Source organism: Pelophylax lessonae, assembly GCF_965119305.1.
Source record: "Pelophylax lessonae genome assembly, chromosome: 3".
Classification (NCBI taxonomy): Eukaryota; Metazoa; Chordata; class Amphibia; order Anura; family Ranidae; genus Pelophylax; species Pelophylax lessonae.
In genome coordinates, this window is record NC_138770.1 from 508850138 (window position 1) to 508874034 (window position 23897).

The 23897-nt window shown below is 40.3% G+C and overlaps 1 protein-coding gene across 2 annotated transcripts in view; it reads left to right on the forward strand.

The window, feature by feature from the left end:
* The window catches only part of EPM2A (EPM2A glucan phosphatase, laforin), a 202291-nt gene that overhangs the window by 119479 nt on the left and 58915 nt on the right, over positions 1–23897 (forward strand). For both annotated transcript variants that reach the window (XM_082248846.1, XM_082248847.1), the window contains one exon: positions 22462–22636. In XM_082248846.1, the coding sequence (XP_082104972.1) occupies positions 22462–22636 (175 nt within the window). The remainder of the gene's footprint in view (positions 1–22461; positions 22637–23897) is intronic.

The following is a 23897-nucleotide window of genomic DNA, read 5'->3' on the forward strand; positions in this document are numbered from 1 at the left end:
TTACCCCATGAGGTGAAATCTTGCATGGAGCTCCAGACTTAGGGCGATTGATGGCTATTTTGTATTTCTTCCATTTGCGAAAAATCGCTTCAACAGTTTTCTCCTTCTCCCTAAGCTTTTTGTCAATGGTCGTGTAGTCCATACCAGCCTTGTGCAGGTCTACAATCTTATCCCTGACGTCCTTTGACAGCTCTATGGTCTTGCCCATGATGCTAAGGTTCAAATGGAAGAAAGATTCTGTGGACAGGTATCTTTTATACACATAACCAGTTGTTGTTAGGAGCACCTTCTTTAATTCACAGGACTAATCAGTGTATGACATGAGCACATAATGTAGCCAGTCTGTGGAAGCCAAAGTTATTGTTGGTTGGTAGGGGATCAAATACTTATTTTACTCACTGAACTGCAACTGAATTTATAACATTTGTATCATGTGTTTTTTTAGGAATTTTGGTTGATATTCTGTCCCTATCATTTAAAATTCACCTATAAAATATGAATTTCAAACCATAATAGAGTGTCCATCATTGAATCCAAGGAAATAAACGAAATTTCAAATCACAATAAAGTGTTCATAATTCCAGTGAGAAAATAGAAAATCCAAAGTTGCCCAGAGCGTGATATAATATCAGGCATATACCTCAGGCATGCATATACTGTATATGTGTATATATATATATACCTGAGGTCCAGCCGCCATTCTAGGTTTAGCTTGGCGGCACTCGCAGTAAGTGTGTTGTACTCTTTATGCACCTTATGGACCTCTCAATATTCTGATTACCAGTGTTATATGCACATGTACTGGTTTTTTAGTTTATGTGAGTTTCAGGTTTTAATATGTTTTTCAAATTCAATACTACACTATGAGAATCTATTTTCCTCTCATGCCTGATGATTTATTCCGCTGGACTCTTTGATGGTTTCATCTTTGAACCGAGTGCCATCGGTTTGTTCTGTCTCAACACAGATTTCCATATCTTACACGAGAATGCTGTCCTATAATATAGACGGCAACACTTTCTGGTGAGTTTGCATCTTAACAGTTTGGTGAAGGCCCTGATATTTGGTGAAACACCTGACATTATATCACGCACTGGGCAACCTTGGATTTCTTTTTTCTCACTGGAATTATGGACACTTTATTGTGATTTGAAATTTTGTTTGTTTACTTGGATTCAATGATGGACACTCTATTATGTTTTAAAATTCATAACTTTTTTGTAAAATCTTTGTTTATAGTGCTGCAATTGTCTCTTTTTCATATTTACACTACTGTTGGTATATTGGCACTAACTGCATGCTGCTAATATCTACATTGGGCGCTGACATCACATTTTTTTTAATATAACAATTATAGACCATTCATTTCTTTGTAAGTAGGCAAACGTACAAAATCTGCAGGAGATCAAATTATTATTTCCCCCACTGTATGTAAAGCTGTATAAACCTGGAAGTAAATATTAACCCCTTCATGCCTAAGCCTTTTTCTGTCATTTGTTGCTCACAAGTTAAAAATCAGTATTTTTTGCTAGAAAATTGTGGAATGGCGACAAACTACAGTACTTAAAAATCTCCATAGGTGACATTTTAATAAATTCTAACGGTTACCTGTTTAGAGTTACAGAGGTGGTTCTGTGCTAGAATTATTTCTCTCATTCCAACGATCGCGCGATACCTTACCTGTGTGGTTTGAACACTTCTGTGCACGAGCACAGAGGGATGGGGTGCTTTACATTTTTTTTTAATTGAATAAAAAATTTTTATCTTAACACTGTTCCTAAAAAAAAATAATTTTTGATCACTTTTATTGCTATTACAAGGAATGTAAACGTCCCTTGCGACAGTAATAGGCAGTGACAGGTACTCGTTATGGAAGGATCTGGGGTCCCTCCTCTGCACTTAAAAGCATTCAAAATGCCAAGTTTGGCTGTTTTAAATACTGTCATTTTTTTTTATCTGGTGCCTTTAATGCTCCAGCACCCGGAAGTGATGTCACAACATCGTTCTCAGGTTTCTACATTGGAGACCCGATCAAAGCCGAATCCGCTCGCCCCCCGGGTGGGACAGAAGACCCGGGCGAGCCAAGAAAGGTGGCGGGAGGGGATGTCCCCTCCCACTTCTTCCTGTTATAGCCACAGATCGGCTGCTCAGCCGTATCAGTTGTTATTACAAGAAAGCCGACCGTCAGCTCTAAACAACAGTACTGAGGCGATGCTTGCAGCTGCAGGCATCACCCTGGTACAACCTCTTGAACCTGAGGTCGCATATTTGTGTACCATCGGCGTGAAGGGGATAGTCTACTTGAATCAGCTAATTCAGCACAGAATACACATGCAAGTCTTGATATGATAGCTTTGTAGCAACAATTAGTAATTAACCTTTTAATGCATTTATGAAGTAGTTCTAAATGCAGCAGGCCCTTTTAATGCAAGCATAGATGTTTAGGTCCTATATAATAATCTATGTTGGGTCAGCTGTTAACACGGAGCAACTTGAATGGTCTGGTTTAGACGCTGATAACCATGCATATTGCAATGATTTTTCAACTATAACCTTGCATCATATCAAAAGACAGTAAATTCAGTAACATACTTAGTATAACTTTTTTATTACAGTTATGTTTTGAAAAGCCACTAGAAATGCAATATATATATATATATACAGTATCTCAAAAAAGTGAGTACACCCCCCATGTTTTTGTAAATATTTTATTATAGCTTTTCATGTGACAACACAAAAGAAAGGGCACTTTGCTACAATGCAAAGTAGTGAGTGTACAGCTTGTATAACAGTGTAACTTTGCTGTCCCTTCAAAATAACTCAACACACAGCCATTAATGTCTAAACCGCTGGCAATAAAGGTGAGTATATCCCTAAGGGAAAATGTCCAAATTGGGACAGTTAGCCATTTTCTCTCCCCAGTGTCATGTGACTCGTTAGTGTTACAAGGTCTCAGGTGTGAATGGGGAGCAGGTGTGTTAAAATAGGTGTTATCTCTCTCACTCTCTCATACTGGTCATTAGAAGTTCAATATAGTCTCATGGCAAAGAACTCTCTTAGGATCTGAAAAAAAGAATTGTTGCTCTACACAAAGATGGCCTAGGCTATAAGAAGATTGCTAAGACCCTGAAACTTAGCTGCAGCATGGAGACCAAGACCATACAGCCGTTTAACAGGACAGGTTCCACTCAGAATAGGCCTTGCAATGGTTGATCAAAGAAGTTGAGTACATGTGCTCAGCGTCATATCCAGAGGTTGTCTTTGGGAAATAGACATTAGAGTTCTGCCAGCATTGCTGCAGACGTGGAAGGGGTCAGCCTGTCAGTGCTCAGACCATACGCCGCACACTGCATCAAATTGGTCTGCATGGTCGTCCCAGAAGGAAGCTTCTTCTAAAGATGATGCACAAGAAAGCCGCAAACAATTTTCTGTAGACAAGAAGACTAAGTACATGGATTACTGGAACAATGTCCTGTGGTCTGATGAGACCAAGCTAAACGTATTTGGTTCAGATGGTGTCAAGCTTGTGTGGCGGCAACCAGCTAAGGAGTACAAAGACAAGTGTGTCTTGTCTACAGTCAAGCATGGTGGTGGAAATGTCATGGTCTGGAGCTGCATGAGTGCTGCCGGCACTAGGGAGCTACAGTTCATTGAGGGAACCATGAATGCCAACATGTACTTTGACATACTGAAGCAGAGCATGATCCCCTCCCTTCAGAGACGTGGCCATAGGGCAATATTCCAACATGATAACGACCCCAAACACACCTCCAAGACAACCACTGCCTTGCTAAAGAAGCTGAGGGTAAAGGTGATGGACTGGCCAAGCATGTCTCCAGACCTAAACTCTATTGAGCATCTGTGGTGCATGCTGAAACGAAAGGTGAAGGAGCGCAAGGTCTCTAACATCCACCAGCTTCATGATGTCATCATGGAGGAGTGGAAGAGGACTCCAGTGGCAACCTGTGAAGCTCTGGGGTTAACTCCATGCTCAAGAGGGTTAAGGCAGTGCTGGAAAAAAATGGTGTTCACACAAAATATTGACCCTTTGGGCCCAATTTCCACAGCAGGCGCAGCGTGACTCGCTCATATGCAGTGAAAATCTGGCTGTGAGGCTGGATCCTGGGACAGGTCGGTGTTTATTAAAAGTCAGCAGTTGCAGTTTTTGTAGCTGCTGATTTTTAATAAACACAAAAACTACTGAACCTTCAATTTCACTAATTTGAGAATTTCGCAGAATTTGAGGATAATAATATCTCAGTATTTATGTGGAAACTTGATAAGAACAAACATCTTCAGTTATTAGTTATACAGGTTGCATTTGCTTGTTATTGCTTTAATTATATACAATATGATGTTTTTATTACATTTTACTGGCACTTGTGACTAACTTTATTCAATTCATCCAAAACTATTTCAGTTTTGGGCAGATAAAGATGTATTCATCCAGGAGATAAGCACCTGTTTTTTTTTTTTTTTTTTTCGGGCTGTACTTACACATTATTATTTTGTATTGCATTGTCCAGTGTTCCACTTAAGTTTATTTAAGTCTGAACATTGATGTGTAACCACTGCTGCAGTTCGGTAACACTTACTCATACCTCCCAACTTTTTGAGATGGGAACCAGGGACACCTATTAGCAAAAGCATGTAGGTATAGGACACACCTCCTGCCACACCCCCTTAAAGGAGAATTATACAATTTTTTTACCACTACTATTTATTTATACTGGCTTTCAAAGTTTACAAATGCAGCAATTTAGAAATTGTATGAAAGGTTTAGCACTGGGAAACACTTTTGAAATAATTATACAATATTATATACAACTATATAGATCAGACTAAAATGAGGGACAAATGGGAAGGAAAGAGGGACAGAGGGACTTTGTTCCAAATTAGGGACAGTTGGGAGCTATGCTTACTGGTATTTTCATTTCCATACTCTCTAACTGCACAATAAATGAACAAGCAACAGCCTGATGAGCTCATCCTGTCACTTTGCTCTATGTTCCTGTCAGCATTTTCCTAATTATCATATGAGCATGTGCTGCAGCACATCTGATTGGCCTTTTTTTCCTGCATGTTCCTCTCCCAGTCTATGCTCTGCTTTATAGATTATAAGAAGAGGCTGATACTAAAGCGACTCTCAAAACACATATGCTTTTTTACCGCCTTTTTTTCGTGTTTCTTAAGTGCAGCAGAAATCTTTTTGTAACCTTGGCCAGATCTGTGCCTTGCCACAATTCTGTCTCTGAGCTCTTCAGGCAGTTCCTTTGACCTCATGATTCTCATTTGCTCTGACATGCATTGTGATCTGGAAGGTCTTATATAGACAGGTGTGTGGCTTTCCTAATCAAGTCCAATCAGTATAATCAAACACAGCTGGACTCAAATGAAGGTGTAGAACCATCTCAAGGATGATCAGAAGAAATGGAAAGCACCTTAGTTAAATATATGAGTGTCACAGCAAAGGGTCTGAATACTTAGGACCATGTGATATTTCAGTTTTTCTTATTTAATAAATCTGCAACAATGTCAACAATTCTGTGTTTTTCTGTCAGTATGGGGTGCTATGTGTACATTCATGAGGAAGAAGAATGAACCTAAATGATTTTAGCAAATGGCTGCAATATAACAAAGAGTGAAACATTTAAGGGGGTCTGAATACTTTCCGTACCCACTGTATATAAATGCAGTGCTTTAAGAGCAAAATGCACCATTAAATATGCACCCAATGCTCCTATAATAAATTCTGAAAAATCAAATACGTTTGTGAATGCAAATGCAAGCTTTCTCATTTCCTGTGCTGAACTCTGAGAGCTTTACCGGGTTCCCCAAAGATTCTGGCAGTATAACTTGGGAAAGACCACTGGCAGGTATCTTCAAACACAGGAAAAAGTATCCCACTGGATTTGTATGCAAAGAACAGACAGAGCATCGGTGTTCTGGGGAGGATTTCATTAGCACAACAAAAAAGTAAGCATTCAGTCTCTCTTCCTCCTCTTTGGTTAACTATTCATCAACCAATCACTGCTTTTTTTTTTCTAACGGTTGGGTTATAATGAAATCATTTTATAACTGCAAGCTGCTGAGAATGAATTAGCCATGTTGAGCCACATAATGGGTAATTTTTATTAAACACCTTATCAAAGATGTAGTTATTTTATAAATATGTCTCATTTGCATATGTGTTTTAATGCTCCTACTTAGGTCTAATCCAGAATACCACATTCTTGGCAATTAATCCGAAGTTAGGTTAATGACACTTTGGGCTAATGTAAGTTAAATACGCCTTGGCATCCCTCACCGTAAGTTACTTTATCAGATTGCACTGGTTATCGTGTGAGCATTTGAATAATGAACCATGAGCTCCTCTGTTCCATAGGAGACCCGTGAAAAATAGCTTTTTAAGTTTGGATGACCTTGAGTAGGTAATTTCATCTTCATGTGCCCGAGGCAAAAACATTTTTTTTTTTTTTTTAACCAGAGGTGAACAGCTATATAAATAATTACCTAGGTGTTTTTCCCAAGATAATTAAATGCCATTATAAGAAATCTATTTCTGGTGCTGTTTTGAAACAATCTTAATGTTTAAAGCGCAGCTTTGGGAAACCTAAAAATGATCCCTTGTAGTTGGTCTGCACCCACACTGCAATGGTTAATTGCTTGTTTAGGCTCTGGGATATAGAAACAAAGATCCACTTACATGCTGCAACTGCTGCCCCATGCTCCAGTGGTCTAAAGTCCTGAGTTCATCAAGGTCAATGTTGGGTCTATAGCCCTGCAATGGATGTGATGAAGCTAAGGAACAATTCAATGCCAGAGTGCAGGGGAGCACTATCTGCTGGTGGAGAGGAGGATCAGGTATGTTAAAGTGCAAAAACTCTCCCGTAGACGAAGTGAGCAGTTAACCCCTATATTGTGGGCGCAACCCCACTGCAAGGAATCATTTTTTAGTTTTCTGGAGCTGGGCTTTAATGAGGCTGTCACCTTATGTTCCTATATAAATACCATATTAACCACTTTCGGTGGTTATACGGTATACTTTTTTAGAGCTAGCGGTCTGCTCTCTTGTTATAGCAATCAGAGAGGGTGACTAACCGCTTGATTGTTATAACAAGCAGCGCGAGGGGACGTCCCCCCTCTCATCACCTTCCGTGTCTTGCTCTGGCTCTCCAGTCCCACCAGGACAACCAAGCAAAGCCAGGATCGGCTGTTCATAACAGTAACTCAGCAGCGATGGTGTGACATCACTTCTGGTTTACTTGGAAACAATTGGCGGCATTTATTTTAAAATTGAAAGCATTCAAAAACACAGATCCTGATGTTTTGACTGCTTTTAAGTGCAGAGGAGGGATTTGGGGTCTCATAGACACCAGATTTCTCCATAACGAGTACCTGTCACATGCCTATTGCTGTGACAAGGATGTTTACATTCCTTGTGACAGTAATAAAAGTGATAAAAAAAAAAAAACGAAAGCAACAATGTAAAAATATATATTTTTTTTAAAGTGCCTGCATTCTCCCATGCTCGCGACAAAGGCGAATTCGGGCGTCTGTTCCGCACGCACGCAAACAGTGATCGTTTACCACAAACAGTGTACATGTTTGGTATCTATTTACTCAGCATAACAGCATCTTTAATATTTTACAAAAAATAGGTTATGTGTTGTTTTTTTGCATTGAAATAAAAAAAAAAAAAATTAAAAAAATATGTGTTTGAAAACACGCTGCGTAAATACCGTGTGACATAAAAATTTTCAAAACCCACCAATTCATTTCCTAGGGCCTCTGCTAAAAAAGTGCCAGAAAAGACCTTGACTCGAGGTGGTTGAAGCCATGCTGAAACATTCGGTTGCAAAGTAGAACATTTTGCTATCAGTACCTAAATTAGCTGAGCAAGCTGTTCAGAGCATACTTCATCAGTGACATCCCACTGCTTCTCTATTGGTCAGTGAGTCATAACCTCATAATGATAGGCCAATAAAAATGTAGAATGAAGCTAGCGGCAAACTTGTATGTCAGACTGGCCAGATAATCAGCTGTATCTGCAGGTTTTTAAAGCTAGTGCTGTTATGTGTAGGAACCTTTAGGTACCTACATTGTGTACCTGTAGCACTTTTTTTTTGTTCTAGAGACAGAGGGGATGATTTACTAAAATCAAATAGGCTGTTCATTTTACAAAAGGAGTTTAACTTAGCTTATGGAATAAGGTGAAGCTCTCCTGACTTCCATCATCAAATGTGCAATCAAAAATAATTACATAGTTACAAAGGTTGAAAAAAGACACAATTCCATCTAGTTCAACCAATATTGTTTTTTAACTTTTCCTTTTATGAGATCGGGTATGCTTTGCTAAGTGACTTTTCATCACATTGACCACACTAAAGTGAGAATTCTCTCGCAGAGAAAACAGCCTATTTGCCTTTAGTGAATCGACCCCAGAGTCTTTATTAAGGCAGATTAGGTTATCAAAGTTTTATGAGCGACTGGTTATTGGTTAGAATTTTATATCAAAGACTGCCCAATTTTTGTACATAGGTTGCTATATAATTCAATGTATCCCTTCTTTTTTTGTGAAATCACATTTGTTTCAGTTTATTTTTTTTGTATATGTACATATATGCAGTGAAGTATTTGCATTTTATGTAATTTTACAGTCTTTTTAAATTATACCACAGGAGGTTAGAGATTAACCTCAGATCTGTAACCTTTTTTTTTTTATTATTACCCTTGCAGAAAATATGTACGAAGAGAGCAAAAGTCACAAAACAACCATGAAATTCTAATGTGGTTTTACTCACCAACAGTGTCATAATCTCTAATTTTCCGCAGCATGCGTTTCCTTATTTGAGCCATTTCTGAGCATATGCATGGAATGCTACATCAGGCACTTAAGTGGTTATAGATGAGAAAAAAATGCCTCCTGTGGACTTTGCAATGCTCATTTGTAAGTGGCTTCAATTTGGTTTGTAGCATATGCCAGTTTGAATATGTTATATCTACTCATAGATGTAAAATGGCGGTATGAAGAAAGATATTTGAATTCTTACTGGTCTGCATCTATTTTACCTAATGACAATACAATATGTGGAAGTTACATTGTTACTTGTCATAAGGTTGGTTTAAAAAAAAACTTTTTTTAATTTTTGTTTCATTTTGGTAAGAGAAGGTTATAACCCGATTTTCTTTTACTTTCTGTCCATAGCCAAAACATCAATTGAGAGGAAATTCCTCCAAAGGGAGGGGATCCATTGTGGTCACCAGAGTAACCAGAACTAGTGTCCTTATTGGAATATTTCTGCTTTAGTTCTGTTCTGGTGACATCCCAAAATGTGAGAGGTCAAATCTCGATAACAGTGACAGATTGCAAAAAAAAACCTGACAGGTATTTAATCCAATGTCACTTAAGTGTGGCCCTCTGCAAGATTTTATGTGGCCCTCTGGTGTAAGAGGGGACTCTCATGAGGACTCAGATGTAGGGGGGACTCTGATGAAGACTCCAATGTAATGAAGGACTCTAATGAGGACCCCTAGGTAAGGGGGTTTCTCATGTAAGGTGGGACTTTGAAAGGGGCTCTGATGGAGACTGTGCTGTAAGGGAGGGCTCTGATGGGCTCAAGTTTACTTAGAATATCTTTGCTTTGCTTTACTGAAGATTTTTTTTTCTGTTCTAAATAAATCCTGCTGTTTACAAAAAATCTACTGTAAGTGAAATTTTATTAAATATTGTTTATTTATAAAACATTTTTTTTCTTTTTTGCCACCCCCCAGAATATATGTAAAATATATGATGTTGCCCTTGTACTGAAACATTTGGAGACCACTGTTCTAATCCCTCTTCATTCTATCCAAATCTAAAACATATGATTTGCTTTTTTTTTTTTTTAACTTTAACTGTTGGGGAAATTGTCCTTTAATTCTAGATATGTGCACCCCAGAAATTTTTGCTTAGTTTTGTTTGCATTTGTTCATTGAAAAATTTTGTTTTGTCATACTTATTATGTTGAACTGATTCGTTTTTGGAATTCATTTCATATCTTCGACATTCATTTTGTGAATTTGATTTGAAACATTTTACAGTTTTTCTGGAATAATGCATATATTCAATATATTATCAAATCAGGTGGATTCGATTAGAAAGGATTAGATATTTTCGGATGCTAGTCTAACCCACAAAGAGAAATGGCATGAGCTGATTACACAATATCAACTGGCGTCATGTGCATCCGTATTAAAGAATGGAATGAAATTTGTATCCATTCGTTATCTGAATCTGAATTATTGAACAGATTTGAAAATTTTCTTAATTTCCCCATGGGCCCAAGCTACTAATACATCATGTGACATCATCTGAATAAAACAAATGCATTTGTTAATTTTGTTATAACTTTGTTTGACATTCAGAGATTTGTATATCCTAATCTCTGAAAATTACATTTTTGTCCGAAAAACGAATCATAACAAAATTAAATGTACATGTCTAATTAATTCTTCCCACCCCGGAATGCAGCTCAGCAAGTTCCGTTCTTACCTGCAGCCCCAATTCATTGACATTTGATACTATGTTCATTCAGAGATTTGTATACATTCCAATCTCAGAAAATAACATTTTCATCTGAAAAACGAATTCTAACTAAATTAAATGCACAGGTCTAATTAATTCTTCCCACCCCCTAAGTGCAGGTCACAAAATCCCATTCTTACATTCAGCCTCAATCCAGGGATGTTCCCTGTGTAGCCTAGACAGATGCCAACAGATACCAACAGATACCAACAGATGCCAAGCAACATTCACAAAGAAGACCCTAACTGGCTCCTCTTTACACTGTGTATGTATGCTGTGGCCCTATTCATCTCTATGGGTGGGGGTGCAATGAGTTTAGTCCTCCCAAAGGAATCACATAGCCATAGCATGCATATGCAGTGTGAAGAGGAGTGACTAGAGATTTTCTTTGTGATTTTCTTTGTGAAGACTGTGTGGTCCCATGGGCAGCACAGTGGAAATAGCTGGATTAGGGCTGGAGATAAGTATGCCAAGTGTGAAGCCGTCCTTTAACAAAGTATGCCAAGTGTGAAGCCGTCCTTTAACAAATATTTAAACCCAGTCACCAAAATTTCAACTCGTGGTTTCAAGTTGCAGCTTTCATTCAAATAATACCTGCTGTTATAAGGTGACAATACTCCTTCCTGTCTCCCAATTCTTCTCCTGCGTTTTCACCTGTCAAATGGGCTTCCTTAAAGTACTACAAGAAACCACAATTTAGATTTATACCTACTTTAGAAGTTTAAAAGTGATTGGTGACACAGGAAGCAGGCACATCCTCTCCTGCATATTTGAGAACTCAAATCAAAGCTCAAGATAAGTTGAAGTGCTTTTTGGGGGTACAGCTTCAGTCACATAACCAAAGCAGGCTGAAGGGGGCTACAGCCATGAATGGGGCCTGGGCCCTACAGTAAGCCTGGGGCCCCCTACATGTGTATGAGCTGTCCCCCCTAATGGCAGCCCTGCTCCTGTAGCTGGTCCCTCAAAACATCACACCCAGCTTCTCTTGGCTTTCTGGACTTACCTAATTCACTCAGCCTGTGATTACCACTCCCTGTTGTATTGGCCCACTCCTGGCCTCTTGGTAGGTGTTCTCCTGACACCCCAGGTTCTCTCACTCCTCTGAGACTTACAGATTCCCTCAGTCTCCACAGACCCCTGGACTTGCCTAGTTGTCCCAGCTCCTTCAGTCTACCAGACCTTTTCTATTTCTCCCAGACTCTTTCTCAGTCTTCCAGACTTGCTTAGCCACCTCAACTCTCAGCCTGATGGACATGGAGCCTTTGCTCCAGCATGGAATGTATTGTCTTTAGTAGAGCACCTCTGTCCTCAAACGGGAGCACTAACCACTGTTCATCTCCTATGAACCAGAGCAATTTTTCCTTTTCTGCTTTGGACCTGTTTATTCAGAAATACCTTTGCCATTACCTAAAGGAGATGTAGAGCCAAAGCTTGTTTTTTTGTGCGTGTGTAGCATGCCCAAAGTCTAGAACTAGCTAAACTTTGCCCAAGCCTATCAATATAATGGCACCTACACATTCAGCCTGCTGGTCTTCTGCAAGACCTGGAAGCTGGGTTGGAGATTTCTTCACCCCAAAGCACTTTTAAATCTCCAATCTACAGAGCCCAATCTAGGAATGCCACAAACTAGAAAAAGTTGTAAAAACGGTTTTCTCTACTCATAATCGATATTTCAGAGTCCCAAACTCTGTATAAAGCTGAAGTTTGTTTTCATTTTTTTCGGAGGGGTACAGTTTTAGTCACATAATTTAAAACATTTGTTACCCCAACACTTCATATTCCTGATATGTGGCTGTTGTACTATTCATTTGTATGGGAAAGTCTTCTTCTCTTTCTGTATTGCTTCTGTTATGTGAAATCCCTGGTGATCCTGCCAGTCCGTCTGCTTTCCTATTTAAAACTGACCACACTAAGTAGGAGAGCCAGTTCTCTAGCTATGCTGAGAACTCAGTGTGCTCTCCTCCAATAATCAGATTTTCCTGACATGCCCCTGCTGAACAGTCATTTGGAAACTCAGTGTGCTGCTGCTGCTTCTCCTCCCCCCCAGCTCTTATGCAGCTGAGGATGGAGGGAATGTGATCACTTATAAAAAAGGTATTTTATATATTTTTTTATATCTATACAAACATGTTTTGCCGTTCATTTCGATTTTAGTAATTTAAACTAAATTGGTTGTTTTACAAGGTGATCGTTTTGATCACTTTAACTGTAATTAGGGATGCCCTTCCGACTGCTCTCTACAAAAGAAATCTCTTCAATGAAGCCCTGGCCTCTACGTAGTGCTGAACTTATAAAAAATATTTGTATCTGCAATTCCTCATTAAAGTAAATTGACTGAACTCTCTGACACACTGTGTAAGATAACTTTAGCAATTCATTGAGTGTTTTCACTTGTCTGAAATAGTTTTTTTTTTTTTATATTTCTATATGACATTGTGTATCTCTGCTTTATTTTATTGAGACATACTGTGAAACTTCTAAGTGAAAATCATCATGTCAATATGGTTGTCATAAAGACTTTCACTGCAGACAACTAGACAGTACTGAAGTTCCTTATTCATTTTTGAATGCTATCAAGAAAGTCTTGAAACATCCTTATACTTTATATAAAAATGCTTGGTGGGAAGAATTCCTTGTCTTTGTGCCCAGTTATTTGGGTACCAATTAACATTCTCTATCTCCTTATAACTGTGGAAAAGAGTGAAGGGCTTGATCTGTTATATAGCCTCATGCATCTTCACACATCAGTTGGCAATTCTGTGCTGTCAGCTGTACATTATATGGCTCTATTACCATTTTTATTTTTGCAGGGAATGTTTTGTGATAACATAAAAACAGAATTAATGAACTCAGATTACAGTCATTTCTAAAAGCACAGCTTTCTAAATATTCTTATCTAAGAAACCATTAGTGTCACTTTCTCAGAGCTGATGATAGATGGTCAGCTAATTGAAACATAGTGGTTAAGTGAGATTTGTGAATCTTTTGTATAGCTTGTGCAAAATATTGAGGAAAACACAGTTTTATACAGTGTTTTAAATCAGGAAAGTTTTGCATTTTATGAGATTGATCGTAGATTGAATGCACAAATCTGTTGCTTGTGTCTTCTGCACTAAACCCTCGTTCACATTGAATGCGGCTTTCAAATTGTGCAACTTCATCAGAAATCGCACAATTTCAAAGCTACATGTCATTGTGACATCAGATGCGACTTGGAAGATATCGGTGCAACTTCATGCACAGATGTCTATGCAAGTCACACCAGAAATCACCAAAAGTAGTGCAGGAACTACTTTTTTAAACCAATGCGGCACTGGTGTCACACGGATTTGAACAGTACCATTGCCGACAATGGGGTGCGACTTGTCATGACAATTCGCTCTGGTGTGAACGGGGGCTAAGTAAGTAATTCTGTTTTAATATGAAATGTAAGCTTTGCATTTAAAGCGGAGTTCCACCTAAAACAAAATAAAATACATAAAAATACCCCCGGGACAGTCAGGGCTAGTGCATTCCACAATGGATAGCCTCTCTGAACTGTCCCGGGTTGCACTTACCTGCAAAAAGAAATACTTACCTTGAAAATGTATTGTCCAGCGCTGCCATCTCAGGTGTGGGCAGCTTGAAGCCAGCGCGATCCTCTTCTGCATCCTCTTCCGTCCTCTTCGGTCCCACGATGCACTGCACCGGCCCCGCCTTCACTTCCGGTGCCGCAGCGTCATCCCTGCACAGCTTCTGGGCATGCCCAGAAGCTGTATAGCAAGGTATGACGGCGCCTGCACCGGAACTGATGCAGGTGCAGGCGCATTGATTCCTGGGAGAGATGACGTTCAGCTCCCAGGAATCATTGCAAGCCAGGAAGTGACGACTCGCCGTGGCCGCCGAGGGAGGAAGAGGAAGTAAGGTAAGTATATTATCTTCTAAAACAAGGTAAGTAAAAAAAAAAATTGCGATTATCCATTTGTTTTTCAGGTGACCCGGAGCAAGAAGATGGACGGAAGTTACATTTTAGGGTGGAACTCCACTTTAAAGATGGAATGCAGGTGTTAAATATTTTTACATAGTTACAGTGCTCTAGCTTGGCATATACTGTACCTATGGTATCCCTTTAGAAGCTGGGAATCACTGTAATAGGCATTGCTTCTGAAGTGATTTCCACTAGCTCCCAGGTCCAATGGTAAGCGATTTCCCTGCAGCTTATTGAACATAGGGGTTGTGATCTAGAGATCTAGCGATTTAGAGATCACTTGCATTTTCCCAATGAATGCAAAGCATTCCCTGATTTGATGAGGTGGAGAAGTGGAGAGGTGACAATACAATGTCCATCATGTCCTGTCGGAGAATGCTTTTAAATCATTGAGAAGATACAACGCATTCTCTGACTGGTATCTGTGCTAAGTGGTCAAACTCCTGTGTTCAGTAAGCAGCAGGGCAGCTGCTTGGCACAGGACCAAGAAGCAAGTGGAGATACCTGTAGTAGCAAAGTCTACTTCAGTGATTTCCAGCTTCCAATGGGATTAGCTGGGTATGGTATGGACCAATGTAACTACATAACAATATCCACACCTGGAATTCATTTTAACCAGTTTACGACGACCTGCCACCGTAACTATACGTTCGTCGCGCGCAGGAGTGCTCCCGCCCCAGCTCTTCAGCGGGGAAGACAATGTAGCGGGCAGGCTCCAATTGCCGCCTGACACCCGCGATCGTTCCCCGCTGAGAGAGAAGAATGGTCAGCTGTTGTAAACACAGCTGACCGTTCTTCTCCCTGGAATGATCACAGAGCCCCTGTAATCCTTCTATATAGGAACACAGGTCTCTATGATCATTTCGAAAGCCACACCCCCCCACAGTTAGAATCACTCCCCTAGGGTCACATTTCATCCACAATGTTAACCCCTTCCCTGCCAGTGTCATTATTACAGTGCATATTTTTAGCACTGATTATTGTAGTAATGTCACTGGTCCCCCCCAAAAGTGTCAAAAATGTCAGTCAGGGGTCCGATCTGTCCGTCACAATGTCGCAGTCCCGCAAAAAATCGCAGATCGCCGCCATTACTAGTAAAAATTTAAAAAAAACAATAAAAATGACATAAATCTTTACCGTAGTTAGTAGACGCTTGGTTTTTGCGCAAACCAATCAAAAATTTACCAAAAATATGTAGCAGAAAATAAATTGGCCTAAAATGTTAAAAAAATGTAGATTTTTACATTTTTTTATTTGGGAATGTTATATAGCAAAATGTGAAAAATATTTTTTTTTTTTTTTTTTTTAGAATTGTAGCTCTTTTTTTGATGAAGATGTACTCCATAATAAAGATTTTTAAGTAAAGTTTGGCCCAAGAACAGGTATCCTAAAGCAAAAGGTATCAGTAAAGTTGGACTTTCCTCCTCTCTAACCCTCACTCCTCCGCTATATAAAAAAAAACTATTTTTTTCTAATTTTTTTTTTTTTTATTGTTTTATTTATTTATTTTGCTGTTTATTCACTTTTTTTTTAAACTAGTAACATTTTGGCCTGCCTCCCTCTTCCATTGGCCAGAATGATATGCTGAGCTCTCAGACCCTCATGGGATATGCATGGCCTATTACCCAGGAGGCATCAACTCCCATTCATGAAAGGAGTGGGGGGAAAAAGCTTGCAGAGACAGCCTCTCCCCCCTGACGTCATGTGGGAAGAAAAAGATGCGGGACCTGAGTGGTGGCAGCACGATAGTGGATTGCATAGCGACAATACTGGATCCCCTGGGTTTGTAGGTAGCTGGAATGAGGACAACACAGCAGTGGAATAAAGTTCCTTTTTATTTACCAATGAACATGTCATTGCTGGTCAATAGAATGGTAGTGAAAAGTCGATAGTTGCAAAGTCAGAGAGTTAGAACCTAGTAATAAAGTGAAACTGAATCAAGAGAGACAAAAGGCACTTCTATTTAGTAATAGCAAACATGTTTCTTTGGCCCTTGACCAAATGAGACACCTGTGCCTATATATATATGTTCTTTCAAGGGCACTAGCATGAATTGCAGTGGGCTTCACATCCAAAATACTACATGGACCTTTTTGGTTTATTTTGGAGCATTAGGGCTGCTGCATTACAATGGTCTGACGGGATCTCCCCAGTGCCAATGCGCTGACCTCAACGCATTGCATGTTCACCGAGGCATGTCATAAAGTTAAAATGCTGGCTCCATGGTGCGAGTCTGCACTACCCTGCACTGGAAAAATGTGCTACACTACATGTGCTGCGCTTTATTTTCAGCGCATGCCACCTGCACACCACCACAATGCAATGAGATGAATCTGGCACACTGGAGACAAGACATTGTGCTTTATCCTGTGATAAGATTGCTCGGAATAGCCGCCCATAGCAGCCCTACCACATCTTTTGTTAATATACCCTTAGGCACCCCTTTGAAATGATGAATCAGTTTAATGCAACGGACTTTAATGCATAGCATCACATTTGTTAATGGGGGTGTGCTAACACAGTGCGAGAGCATAAATGGGCACTTACTGCATAAAAATATTCAACTAAAAGTAAATGTAACTTACTGTTGAGTCTCTTTCCCCCCTGCCCTCACTGAATTGGCAGCTTGATTCTGTTTTTACACAGTGGGATTGATTTACTGAAAGCTAATAGGCTGTTGACTTTGCAATGAAAGTTGTGCTTTGCCAGGAAATTATCCCCAGAGCTTAGAGAATGAGATGAAGCTGTGCTGAATTCCATCATCAATTCATGGGCAAGCAAAAATGCTGCTTTTTTTATTTTCCATGTTTGTGATTGGGTGTTCTTTGCAAAGTAAAATTTCACCACATTTACTAACCTTTTTGGAAAAGTCTCCTGCAAAGTGAACAGCCTATTATAGGGTGACCAGATTTTTAAAATGAAATCCGGGGACATACTTTTTTTTTGGAAAATGGCACACGACTGCATAATACATAGAACGCTGGGCACAGGACTACATAATACACAGAGCGCTGGGCACAGGACTGCATAATACACAGAGCACTGGGCACAGGACTACATAATACACAGAGCCCTGGGCAAAGGACTGCATAATACACAGAGAGCTGGGCACAGGACTTCACAGTACACAGAGTGCTGGGCACAGGACTACATTATAAACAGAGTGCTGGGCACAGGACTACATAATGCACAGAGCACTAGGCACAGAACTGCATAAAACACAGAGCGCTGGGCACAGAAATACATCACTTACAGGATGGTGTTAGGCATAAAGTACAGGGTTCAGAGGTTTGTTATGCCCAGAGGACACTTCTGCCCCCACCCTTCTCTCACAGATTATCTATGCAGCCACCTCTTAGTTGTTCCCCATCACAGCTAAACTCTCTATCAATCCATGCAGCTGTCAGCTCTGACCCCTGCTCCCCCACTGCCCTCACCTGTGTACAAACAGACAGCCTCCACTCTGCTGACCTTCTGGTCTCAGCCTTCCACACAGTCAATTTTTGGTTCTGCCTCTCCTCCACAGAACAGCAGCAGTGAGATTGTCCAGCAGAGGGCGTCAACATCCGAGCCACCAGGCTGTTTCTCAGCCAGCATGGGATGCTCTGTCTACGTTAATCCAGCCCTAAATCCGGGGACCAAACAGGGGACAAACTTGGTCCGGGGACAGTGTCTTGGAAACCTGTGGAGATTGTGAATGGTTTTGTCTATGGGCTGGAAGGAATGTTTATATTTTTTAGCAGTTTTATGTGAAAAATGATAAAACTTTTTATGTTGTCATACATATTAGTTAGGCCTGTTTTATGGTTTAATTACCATATATTTAAACTAGAATTTTCATATACTATATGGTAATTTTAAAGATTGGTAGTAATCCACTGTAATCATCTTCATATATTTAGTATTCAAAGTTAAACCTGAACTACGGGATAAGCAAATATTGTATCTAACTACAAGAGTCATGTTTATTCTTATTTGATCAATAAAAATTAGGGGAAGGCGCCTGGCCCTTTAAAAGAATATAATAGAACCTGCTGCCCCTTTAATTGTTAAAAACAATATATAAGTATGAATCGTGGGTAAAAAGGCGCTGGTAAACTTTTATGTTGCTGGATACAATTTTAAAGGCATCACGTATTTATAGGATTATTAAATTAAGACATGAATGTGAAAAAATACGTGCTATGCATAAATTAGTGCAAGATATATTAAATAATAAATATCAAAGTGCTTAATAGTGCATCAACCTAAAATTACAGGTGTGGATATTCACTAATATAAATGTCACATAAATATCATATAAATAAATTATTTAGTGCAACAAGCAGAAAGGTGCTTATTAGTGCATGCATAAATTACGTACCATAAAATGAATTAAAATAAATAATCGTGCTTTCTAATAAAAGTGCTCAAAAAATATATATATATGTAAAGTGTCTCTAAAATTCCGAACAATTCATGCAATCTGATTGTGCGTTTATATTCTTGATTCTAAGGTGCTCCAGGTGATGGGGTGTGTCACACGTGGCCTCTTACCAGCTTTCAACAGGTCGTAATGACCCCCAACGCCTGTGATCCCTTTTTCTGGGTGGATCAGACCTCTCCTCGATATCTTTTGGCTTGAATATCCTGCTCCTACATTAGGCGTGTATGGACCATATAGTCCACATATAAAGATAAAAGATAGCCTCCAATAGTGAAATATTGTATGGTTTATTAAAAATACACTATAGGATCACAATTGGTCTCTTACTATTTGTTGTGCCCTCCTGGCACTGGGCAATTCGGCAGTACAAAATCGTTCGGGTATTGGGAAGATATTGTCCGAGGATCTGCAGCTTCCTCCTATCTCTCCTTTCCCTGTTTGTTTTGCGGCGGTCAAAACAAACAGGGAAAGGAGAGATAGAAGGAAGCTGCAGATCCTCGGACAATATCTTCCCAATACCCGAACAATTTTGTACTGCCGAATTGCCCAGTGCCAGGAGGGCACAACAAATAGTAAGAGACCAATTGTGATCCTATAGTGTATTTTTAATAAACCATACAATATTTCACTATTGGAGGCTATCTTTTATCTTTATATGCAGACTATATGGTCCATACACGCCTAATGTAGGAGCAGGATATTCAAGCGAAAAGATATTGAGGAGAGGTCTGATCCACCCAGAAAAAGGGATCACAGGCGTTGGGGGTCATTACGACCTGTTGAAAGCTGGTAAGAGGCCACGTGTGACACACCCCATCACCTGGAGAACCTTAGAATCAAGAATATAAATGCACAATCAGATTGCATGAATTGTTCAGAATTTTAGAGAAACTTTACATATATATATATTTTTTGAGCACTTTTATTAGAAAGCACGATTATTTATTATAATTCATTTTATGGTACGTAATTTATGCATGCACTAATAAGCACCTTTCTGCTTGTTGCACTAAATAATTTATTTATGTGATATTTATGTGACATTTATATTAGTGAAAATCCACACCTGTAATTTTAGGTTGATGCACTATTAAGCACTTTGATATTTATTATTTAATATATCTTGCACTAATTTATGCATAGCACGTATTTTTTCACATTCATGTCTTAATTTAATAATCCTATAAATACGTGATACCTTTAAAATTGTATCCAGCAACATAAAAGATTACCAGCGCCTTTTTACCCACGATTCATACCTATTCTTATTTGAGTCTTAGGCTACATTCACACCTGAGCGTAGCGTTTTTCGCGCGTTTTTTACCGCGATTTTACCGCGATTTTTGCGGCGTTTTTTACCGCGATTTTACCGCGATTTTTACCGCGATTTTTGTGCAGGCGTTTTTAGATTGAATAGAGATCAATGGAAAACGCCTGTAATCTGCCCAAAAAGAAGCTCATGTACTTTTTTGAGCGTTGGGCGTTTTGTATACAGCGTCAAAACGCTCAGATGTGAACAGGGGCCATTGAAATGAATAGGATTTGTCTTGTTGGGCGTTTTGAGAGCTGATCCTAGAGCAGAAAAACGCCCCAAAAACGCCCCAAAACGCCTAGATGTGAACGGAGCCTTAGTGTGCTTTATGTATTTTTTCCAGACCTGTGCAGTAATCCAGTGTGAAACCTGGAAAAGGCTTCAAGAAATAAAGACCAGTCACTGCTGCTTCAAGTAATAAAGACCGGTCACTGCTGCTCTCTCCCCTTGTGCAGGGTGACTGGTCATGTCTCCGCCTCCTCCTGTAGTTTTTTGCAGGCAGCCTGTGATGGGTTGAGCCTGCTAGGTGCCCCCCAGAGCTCTGCTCACTGCACAGGTTATGTTCAGCCAGTGATGATGTCACTGCTACTTTTACAAGGTAATATAAGCATTTGCTACTTTTACAAGGTAATATAAGGGTTTCCAAAACATTTAAGTGGATTTATATTGAGGAATATATTTAAATAAGTGTATTTATGCCTGGAGTTAAGCGGGGGGGGGGGGGGGGATTAGAGCAGCGCTACCTCGGTGCAGACTTAAAAAAAATAAATTTATTGACAACATAAATACACTCACATAAGAATGTGGTGAGCAGGCATGTGGATCATAGTTCATCCATTCCGTGGTGAAGGAGGCAGGAGTCCCAGGAGGTGAGGGCAGTCCCTGGTCAGGGCTGTGACGGTGGCTACCGGTGTTCCGTGAGAATTACCTACCCGTGAGAAAAACCTACCCCTCGTCACTTCCGGTTGCACGGCACTGTTTGTAACGCGGCGTGTACATTAAAACAGCTGTGCTGCAATACGAGTCATCTCCACTCCTGTCCCTCTCACTTCCCTCATCTCGGCTAGTAAATATAAAAGCGGCGGCGGGTGTATGAGAACATAAATCACGGAGCCGCCAGCCGCTTTTATATTTACTAGCCGAGATGAGGGAAGTCACAGGGAAAGGAGCGGAGATGACTTATATTGCAGCCGACATGTTTTAATGTAAGAGCGGCGTGGGTAGTTTTTTCCACGGATCAGTCATAATATCCTACTAGTGCGCATGCGCACTACTCAGCTCCTCAGCTTTTACATTAGGTTGCCGGCGCTCTAAGCATGCGCACTGCTGCGCTGCTCAGCTGTTCCTGGCCGGAAGTGACGAGGGTAGGTTTTTCTCACGGGGTAGGTAATTCTCACGTTACACCGGCACTTCCTGGAGTCCTGGTGCTGTCTCAGCTGATCCAACGTCACATCCGGCGGAACCGGAAGGGTGCTAGCGTTCGAGCATACGTGCTCCTTCATCAAGCATTCCTCTGAACGCATGCTCCGAATGCTAGCACCCTCCCGTTTCCTTCAGACGTGACGTCGGATCAGCTGAGACAGCACCAGGACTCCAGGAAGTGCCGGTAGCCAACATCACAGCCCTGACCAGTGACTGCCCTCACCTCTCCAGCCTCCTTCACCACGGAACGGATGAACTATGATCCACATGCCTGCTCACCACATTCTTATGTGAGTGTATTTATGTTGTCAATAAATTAATTTTCTTTAAGTCTGCACTGAGGTGGCACTGCTCTTTTCCTCCCCCTGCTTGTCTTCATATGCAGAGTTCCTTCTAGCTCTGGTTGAGCCGGCGGCCACCCATTCAACAATCCCTACAAAAACTATATTTCTAAGACTGTAAGAGTGCCTTTTATTGCTCTCTCTGGAAGCTCCTCTTACCAATGTACATGGTTATATGTATTATCTACTGTGAGCCGAATAGCGCTGGTCTGTAGTTTGTTTCTCTTGTGCCTGGAGTTAAGCTTTAGGCAGTACTCCTCTAATTTATTATGAAGTATACCTTACTTTAACAAAGAAACACATTGCACTTACAAGTAAATTAACCCAAAATCAGTATATTTTCCTTTAAGACTGCAGTAAATATTTGGCACTGCTTATTGAAAAACAGCTCTATATTTAAAGATGTTTGTTCTCCTTTGCACTTAGGTAATGGACCTCACCATGACCGATGTTGTACTTATGATGAAAGCAATATAGTAGATGGTACTTATTGCTATCCGATAGGGCACTGGATTGAAACCACTGGCCATACAGATGAAATGAAGCACACTACAAACTTCTATTTTCACATCGCTGACCACCAAGCAATGCACTTTTCCAGGTACGAGAAATTCAAAGACAAGTATGAGAACGGCAACATATTAGAATGGGCACTGTTTTGTGCTAATTTAAAGCAGAGTTCCAGTTGTTTTTGTGTTTATTAAAAGTCAGCTACAAAATGTGTAGCTTCTGATTTGTAATAACCACAGGGGAGAAGCGGGGGAGGAGTACTTAACCACTTTTGGACCGGAAGGTTTTCCCCCTTAACCACTTAAGCCCCGGAAGATTTTACCCCCTTCCTGACCAGGGGGTTTTTTGCGATTTTTTAATGTGTGACTTTAACAGACAATTGCGTGGTCGTGCGATTCTGTACCTAAACAAATTTGATGTCCTTTTTTCCCCACAAACAGAGCTTTCTTTTGGTGGTATTTGATCACCTGTGCGATTTTTACTTTTTGCGCTATAAACAAAAAAAGAGCGTAAATTTTGCAAAAACAGCAATATTTTTCACATTTTTATATATGAAATTCCCCCTAAAAAAATGTAAAAATCTACATTTTTAACATTTTTGGCCAATTTGTTTTCTGCTACATATGTTTGGTAAAAAAAACGCAAAAAGCGTATTTTGATTGGTTTGCGCAAAAGTTATTGCGTTTACTAACTAAGGGAAAGATTTCTGTCATTTTTGGTGTTTTTTTTTAACGCGTAATGTCGGCGATCTGCTATTTTTTTTTGCGGTACTGCGACATTGGGGCGGACAGATCGGACCCTTGACTGACATTTTTGACACTTTTGGGGTTACCAGTGACATTACTGCAGTAATCAGTGCTATACATATGCACTGTTACTGCAAAATGACACTGGTAGTGAAGGGGTTAACTTTATTTGAGAGGGAGGGGTGGTGTGTGTCCCTAGGGGCGTGATTCTTACTGTGATTGGCTGTGGCTTGAAGTGTAGGAACAATGATCAATGGTCCTACATAGTAGAACCGTATGATCACTGTTTCTACACAGGGGAGAATGACAAGCGGCTTGTTTACATCAGCCGCCTGCCTTTCTCCCTCTGCACCGACGATCGGCGAGTGACCGGCAGACATCGGGTTCGCCGGTCACATGCACGGACTTTCTGGGGAACGAGCCGGGGCCCGCTATTGGCTCCCAAGCAAGTGACAGGCTAGTGACGTACCGGTACGTCACTTTGCCTGGCCGGGGCTGACTGCCGACATATATCGTCGTGCGGCGGTCGGCAACCGGTTAATGACCAGGCCATTTTTTGCGATTCGGCACTGCGCTACTTTAATGGACAGTTGTGCGGTCGTGCAA